The sequence below is a fragment of the Drosophila montana genome, unplaced genomic scaffold, assembly GCF_035044405.1.
Source record: "Drosophila montana isolate Dmon_TW-CO22-7 unplaced genomic scaffold, ASM3504440v1 contig_3780_1, whole genome shotgun sequence".
Lineage (NCBI taxonomy): Eukaryota > Metazoa > Arthropoda > Insecta > Diptera > Drosophilidae > Drosophila > Drosophila montana.
The window spans coordinates 86,836-95,122 of NW_026998657.1; the positions used below are offsets into that span (position 1 = coordinate 86,836).

General features: G+C 45.2%; 1 protein-coding gene across 1 annotated transcript; it reads right to left on the reverse strand.

The window, feature by feature from the left end:
• Nucleotides 1–7,162: 7,162 nt before the first annotated feature.
• On the reverse strand, nt 7,163–7,747 carry LOC135437463 (uncharacterized). Its single transcript, XM_064695391.1, has one exon. The coding sequence runs from the start codon at nt 7,745–7,747 to the stop codon at nt 7,163–7,165; it is 585 nt and encodes a 194-aa protein (XP_064551461.1).
• Between the last annotated feature and the right edge of the window lie 540 nt (nt 7,748–8,287).

Consider the following 8,287-nt stretch of genomic DNA (forward strand, 5'->3'; position numbering starts at 1 on the left):
TTACTAGTGGTTATATTAATATTTAGTGCTTCTGATTTTAACCATAATTGTAAAGCTGTGCACATAAAAGCTGAGTCTTTGTCTGCTTTTATTTCGATGGGTTTACCCATTTGGTTGAATAGTTGTAATTTAGTTCGTTTGGTTTCTAACCAGTCTCTACTTTTTATTTCTATTAATGATGCAAATTTTGAATAGATATCAATGCAAGATAAAAGTTGTTTATCTCATACTATGTAAAAATCCATTACATATTTTTCTCGGATATTAGCGATTTCCGGAGTTATTTCGAAAGTTAATTTTGTATCCCTGTGTTCTGTTTTTGCGATGTTGCAAATCTCACATTCGTTTATTAGATTTTGAATTAAATTTTGATAATCTGGGAAATAGTGGGTTTCTTTGAACCAATTAATAGTTTTTTCAATTCCTGGATGTAATAATTCGTTGTGTTTTTTTAATATTAGTTCCTCGAATTCTGCAAATGTTTGAAGATCTATTAATTTTTTACTAGTTTTCATTGCCTTTGTTAAATTATTCGGGCTTATTATTTCTAAGTAGGCTTCTTGAAAAATTGGAAAATCTGCTTCATTGTGGAAGTATAGCACACTTTTCTTTGTGCATAAATATTCTTTTATTAATTCTTTGGCATGTGCGTTAGTCATGTCTTTGTATGTAATTTTTATGTTGGTTTTATGAAAGTAATTGTGAGGCGTCTAATGAGAGCAGCCACCCCACAGTTTTTCACGGCAAGGAGCCGTCATCCCTTTGGCCAAATCACGGCAAGGAGCCGCTGGCGGGACAACTCATTAATTTTTCTTTAGTTTATAAGTATTAATTGTATTAGTCTAAGATCTTAGATAAGCGATTCAGTATTAGGAGTAAAGAGGCAAGGAGCCGTGAATATTATAATTAATTTAACTGAACAAGAGTGAGTTTGAATTTAACCGCCGGCCGCCGCTGCAACCGTGCGTTGTCGATCGGTTGCTCAACACCGCCTTTGAGAGCGCAACTTCAATTCGGCGGCGAAGAGCGAAAGCTCCGAGGCGAAGTTGCGAAAGCTCGCGGCGAAGTTGAGCAGCCGAAGCGAGCGCATGGCTTGCCGGCGAGCGTGCCGGCACTTGGGAACGAACACTAAGGGTGAGTAGAAGTGCATCGTGAGACAAAAAAAGATCATAGATGGTACAGCGGAGCGCTAGGGCTCCAGAAAACAGTGCGGCAGGGCTTAGCTCAGGAATTACTATAAAGTAGTAATTAATAAAAGTGAATAAAGTACCTATGTTATAATTATCAAGAGGGAACTGGATAATTCTCTGTTTTCTGGTAACCCGGCTTACCTTAACATCGGAACTAGCCGGTGTTCGACCTAACCTCGAGCAAGGGGCATGTGGTACGAGATTGTGGCCCCGGGGTGGGCATTACCGGTTGGTGTTTCGATAGAGTAGTGGTACGAGGCCACAGCCCGATAGAGTGTTTAGGTAGTGGAGTTGGTGCGAGGCCACGGCCCGATAGAGTAGCGGTACGAGGCCACGGCCCGATAGAGTAGTGGTACGAGGCCACGGCCCGATAGAGTGTTTGGGTAGTGGAGTTGGCGCGAGGCCACGGCCCGCTAGTGTAGTTGGTGCGAGGCCACGGCCCGCTAGTGTAGTTGGTGCGAGGCCACGGCCCGCTAGTGTAGTTGGTACGAGGCCACGGCCCGATAGAGTGTTTGGGTAGTGGAGTTGGCGCGAGGCCACGGCCCGCTAGTGTAGTTGGTGCGAGGCCACGGCCCGCTAGTATAGTTGGTACGAGGCCACGGCCCGATGGTGTAGGCGTGTAGAGATAGAGCTAGGCTTGGTTTGGTCAGGATACTCATAACGTCAGGATACATAACGGTCGGTCGTAAAATTACAGCGCGCGCGTGCCAGACGGGCGACGTCGAGAGCACGCTCGCACACGGGTGCCCAAACGCGCGGCGCAGTCGACGTCGGCGTCGAAGGGCCGTTAAGGCGTCGCGGCAGCGGTTGTACAGTGGGACGAATTCAACTCACGCGCGATGAAAAGTTGAATTCGTCAGTACAGTTGTCGAGGGCAGTGAGGATGGTCGCATTTCAAGATTGAATACGAACAAAGTGAACAATAAGAACAGAACAAGTGCTAAACAAAAAAAAAACGAACGCGGGCTAAAGTGTCAAGAAGGTCGAAAGAATTATTTTTTTTTATTATTTTTTTGTGAAGCGGCCAAAGATAAATAAAAATAAGTGGATAATAATAAAATTTTCTTTTATAAATAAAATTAATTAAACAAAAATAAATAAAGAAATACAGAAAATAAACAATTAAATACACAAGAATAAACCAAGGTGCACAATAAAGGCGAAGGCAGCGACCAAGTGAGGAACGGCCTAAAAGTAAAAAGGTGAAAAGAAAAAAATTTAAATACCTTTTGTTGAGTTTTTTTTTTAAACAAAAAAAAAAAAAGGAAGAAAAAAAAAAAAAAGTTGTTGGATTTTTTTTGTATTTTTGTTTGGTGGAAGATATAAAGGCAAAAAAAAAAAAAGAAAACTAAAAAGAACAAAAGTGGCTGAGTAAGATCGGCGTAAAAGTGAAAAGACACCAACTGATAAAAAAAAAAGGAGAGAAATAATAAAGGGACTGACGGAACCCCTAAAACAGGAAGAGAGGGAAACAGCGACGTCGGCTAGCAAGGAAGTATATAATAAAGGATGGAGGCAGGTGAGTGCCAAAACCCGGGGTTTTGTGGTAGTAGATCAGTGGTAGATCTTATTGTACTATAAAATATTCGTGTATTCTCAAAATGACAATTGCATTTAACTTGTGGCTCAATTAGATAGGCAATACAAGTTGGTTTACTAACATGATTTATAGCTTTGCGGTGGTAGCGGGGAGGTGGCGAGAGGTATAAAATGAAAGATACTTGATATATATATAATATTCTAGAAGCTACCCATACAGACCGCAATACTCGCCATCACCTCTGGTCGAAAGACTTACCAACAAGGAAAGAGAAAAAAACGAAATAAAATAGCAGCACATTTACACAGCACGAAAAACAATACAATAGCAATTGCAATGCTGTTTATAGAATTAAACAAAAACGCGCATGAGTGTGTGTGTACATGTATACAGAAATTCTTGCAATTTGCGCTAGCTTCCGCTAACACGTGGACAGCCAAAACACTTTTACTTTAATAACTTCTGTGTTTCTTAACCGATTTTGATAAAATTTTTCACATAAGATCTTATTATGCTATAAAATATTCCTGTATTCTCAAAAAGACAATTAAATGAAAATTGTGTCTTAAGTTGCTGGGTTCCAATTGGTTTATTTATTTGATTTATAGTTATTTTGTGTAGGACAGCAGTGGCAATAGCTATAAAATAAAAGATCCTTGATATATATATATACATATATATATATATATATATATACTATAACGTAAGCTACTTGCAAAGTTTGGTGACCCTCTTATAACTTACGAGATTTGGTCAAAAAACAGGATTTCGGTATCGATTTATATCGATTGTTTGGAGACGGAGCAAGTTATCAATTATCGGAAACAAGCTCGTACTCCGCAGGCACCTCATAGTGCCTACGTTCCAAATTTAAAGTCTTTAGATCTTATATTTGATATATTTGCGTTTATAAATACGGGCGGACGGACAGACGGACATGGCTAGATCGACTTGGCAATTGACGCTGACGAAGGATATATATACTTTATGGGGTCGGAGATGCTTCCTTCTTTCTGTTACATACATTTGCAGAAATATATTATACCATTTTTACCCATTTTGAATGGGTTGAGGGTATAAAAAGAATCTTTGTCACCGAAAATCTAGAATCGTCTTACCGTTAGTTAACGACGGAAGATTAAAAGGAAGAGGCCTGTTCTGGTACGATGGGAACCAAAGATTGGGGTCTCAGTTTTATCCTCGTAAGACAAAAAGCAGAAATAGCTTGTAATTTTTTCTAATTTTTAATTTTTTAATTCGATCCTTGCTGTTTTTATAGCCCCATTAACAATAGTAGAGATATGGAAATTTAATAAAGTCTGAAAGAGAGATGCGCCAACGTCGATATAATTCTCGTTAGAGGAGCAGGCAGGAGAAGGCAGTTGACGACCACGGAAACAGCCGTCAGCATTAATTAACGGCACCGCAGACGGCCTACAGGAATGGATTGAAATCCGTCAAGCTGAATAAAAGGTACAGTTCTACGACAGTCCCAAGCTCCACAGTGGGAGGTAGCCGTTCGCTGAAAAAGAGCATCTAACACTGGTTCCAAGCATATTAAAAGCGCTCCTCGATCACCTTCCACTTATTAGATTAAAAATAGTTGCAGATTCTACTATAAAATCAATTTCCTGAAACAATATCTAAAGTGGGAGACGAAGTACCCCAACGACTAAATAGGTCCATTATACAGCATGTCATGTCTACATACTTCTCAACCGGCAATCAAACCTGTGCGAGGACCAGCACCGACCTCGCTCCCCGCATTAAAGGTCCGATAAGGATCCATTGCGAGGGGACGTCGATCAGACCCATATCTGCGGGGGTTTGTATTCTCTTAATTCGAAGTGTTTTGGCCACTGTCCATGACTCGGGCACAGCAGTGGTTCATAATGGAAAATATATAAGCAGTTCGCTAATGACAATCCAAAAAAGCATCCATAACATGAATTGGGGCTTATGAACTAATTCAAGGTCATGAAGCCTAGAACATGTCTGTGCTAAATTCAGACCTGCAACGCATGTAATTTCTGGCGTTTCACCGCCTTCTATGCTTATTCAGGAATGTGTCCAGTGATCCATGATAAAGAAAATAATCGAGAATTTGAATAGATAAATAAAACAAATTTGACTAATCAAACATTTATACATTTTACAATGTCGGACGCTAATGTTTATCTCTTGGAACATCATGGCTTAGAAGTTCTATAAAATTTCAAGATCAGTAATTATTTTGTTTCAGGTAAATATTTTAACTGGAACATGTGCGAGTGTGCAACAACGACTGCAAACTGAGACTATATACTTGCTAAATAGTTTAGAATAGTAGAATTAATACCTGTTAGTCTAGTAGGGACAGACAGCGGCCGTGATTAATTTTTAAATTAATATGACCCCAAACATAATTCTATGATTAATGAAACAGGGGAGATCGTCAGGGCTCTACTGGAGTATGATGGCAAACGAACACCGGGATCCCAGTTTAAGCCACGAAGGACAAATACCGTATGTACAGATTCAATTGTCTTGGTAAATGAAATATTTTTGGGACCAGACACCCCTTAAAAGTAGGTCGCACAAACGATAAAAAAATTGTATTCATTATACATATATGAATCGTCAGACTCCTTATCCATTTCTTAATGTAACCCAAAATAATCCTGGCCGTATTGACCAGCATGTTGGTTCGCTGGGATCGCTTCGCCGCGGTTAGGTTAAGGTAGGTCAGCGTGATGGGTACTGCTGGGATCACTCCGCCGCAGAACGAAAGGCCTGGAAATGCACAATTTCTACGAGAAACAACACGCAAACACTGATTCGCTTTGTATATGAACGCTATCGTTTTATTTCCTAAGCTTCTTTGGCCCTGCTGCACCTTCAGTTCTCGACCCCTATTTCCTAACCTTGCAGCTAACTCGCGGTCCCTCTGAGTCTGTATTTCGTTCCGACCCTCCATTTCGGCGACGACTCGGTCGCGTACATTGGGCGGTAGCTTCCCGTCTGCAATACCGACCGTCCAACCTGACGGTGGGAAGACTTCCTTCGGGACCACCGGTCGCCATTCATCCGCGTCGCTTTCGTATGACGCTACGTGGCCGGGCTCCCACCTCTCGAATGCGTCCTCCAGCGCCTCCCAGAACAGGTGAGGCTGGCGAGATGGGTCCCGCCTTAAATCCGGGATGACCCCTGCGATGGACGGTGGTGTCGGTATCAATGGTGGTGGTGAGTCGCACCACTCCACGTCGCGTGTCCTGGGTATGAGTGGTGGCGGCGAGTCGCTCCACTCCACGTCGCGCGCCCTGGGCACGAGTGGTGGCGGTGAGTCGCGCCACTCTGGGTCGTTGGCTTTTGGGGACGGTGGCTGCAACGAGTCTCCCAACTCGTAATTGAGAGCCCATTGCCACGGGTCGTCGCTATTGACGCTGTTTCGCTCCCACTCATATAAACATAGGGGTTATTACAAATTGTTCCTAATCTATTCTTCGCCTGGTTTGTCGTCTCCTTTCCCTCTGACCTCACTGGGGTCTTCTTCGTGTGGTCCATGGTAAACCTTTAGCTGGACAATGTTCGCTACCCGCCTATTCCGTTCGCCATCGCGCGCCATGCGCAGGATATTGGGCGACACGAACTTCACGACCCGAAAGGGGCCGTCAAACTTCGGCGCTAGCTTTGCCGCGAATCCGTCGGCGGCCTTTGACAGCTGATGCTGGCGTAGCCACACCTGCTCGCCCATTTCTGGCCGCCACTCTCTTCGACGCAAATTATAGTGCCTCCCCTGGTCCTGGGAAGCACGCTGCAAGTTATGACGGACGATGTCAAACACCTCCCTCAGACGCCCGGCCTTTTCCCCTGGCGTTTGCTGAACGGTGGCAGACCCAGGCGAAACTTCGTCTTATAAGGCGGCGGGGAGACGAGGATCGGTACCTTGTACCAAGAAGGCGGGAGAAAATCCGGTCGAGTCGGCCACGCTCGTGTTCAACGCCAACGCTATTTCGGGTAGCATCTCGTCCCACGAGCTCTGGTGTTCTTCGATTAACTGGGCGAACATCGTCTTGACCGTCCGGTTCGTACGCTCGGTAGGGTTTTCTTGAGGGCAATATGGCGCCGTGTATTGCACCTCTACACCGATAGAAGTCAAGAAAGCCTTAAATGTCCGGCTTGTGAACTGCAATCCGTTATCGCATTCGAACTTCCGAGGGACTCCGAATCGACAAAGTATCCGTTCTCAGAACGCCCTCTGTAAGTGTTCCGCCGTCGCCCTTCTCAAGGGAACCAGTTCCACCCACTTTGCTATACGCGTCGTGGAATACCAGCAGCATAGTGTTCCCCTGCTTCGAGCGTAGTAGGGGTCGCACGAAGTCGGCGCATAAGATGGACCACGGTTCCGTCACCTGGCGCGTCAGCATTCGTCCTGCCGGTCTCTGTTACTGTTCTACTTTGAACTTTGGCACACCTCACAGCACCTCACATGTCGTGCGGCATCCCGAAACATTCCTGGCCAATAATACCTCTGTGCCAGTCGAGTTATCGTCTTCCTCACCCATTGATGCCCTGCCATCGGGGCAATGTGGCACTCAGGACTCTCTGCCTCTGATTGCCGGCGACCCACAATTTTCACGGCACGTAGTCTTCGTCGTCGGCACTGCGTCCCAGGTGGCGATAGTTTTGGCTGTTCTTGACGCATAGTCCGGGTACTTTTAGGGCTTCTTGGTGAGTTTTTCCAGCATGCATGCGGTCTATCCGGATGCTGCTCCTCCACGGCCTGACGACATGCCTCCAATGGCTGTCGGGATAGTGCGTCAACTACCACGTTTAGTTTTCCTCGCCGGTACTGCACGTCGAACTGGAACTGCTGTAATTCTAAGGCCCATCGAACTGTCCTTCCAGATGGACTCTCTATTGAGTTGAGCCATTTGAGTGTCATGTGGTCGGTAATGACCACCTGTACGAACCACCGAACCTGTACGCCTCCAAATAACACGTCAACTTGCGGATTGACCAAACTATAGCCAGACATTCTTTCTCTGTGGCTCAATAGTTGATCTCTGCCTTCAGGAGTTTCTTACTGGCGTACGCGATGACTCGCTCCTCCTCGTCGATGGTTTGTGTCAGGACCGCGCCGATGCCATAATCGCTCGCGTCCGTTTGCAGGCGAGGATGGGCCCGGTTGTGAGTCAGTCCTTGAGATGCTCCAACGCACCCTGCTGTTCCACGCCCCACGACCATACCTTCCCCTTTTTAAGGAGAGCGGTCATCGGCTGCACCACCGACACAAAGTTGGGCACGAAGCGTCGATGTCACGAGGCCATCCCCAGGCACTGCCGCAGTTCCTTACAGTTCGAAGGGGCCGTCAGTCTCTGAATCGCGAGCACCTTTGAGGGGTCCGTGCGGATTCCTTCGCCACTCACCATGTGACCCAAATATACCAGCTCCTTCCGGAAGAACCGGCATTTCTCCCTGTTGGGCTTCAGGTTCGATTCCTTCAGCCGTCGGAACACCTCTTTCAAATTGGCTATGTGCTGTTCCTTGGTCGCGCCTATGACGATGATGTCGTCCA

What these genes read in the sequence shown, in the direction of transcription:
- LOC135437463 (XM_064695391.1), bottom strand. Translation starts at nt 7,747, where the DNA reads ATGTCTGGCTATAGTTTGGTCAATCCGCAAGTTGACGTGTTATTTGGA.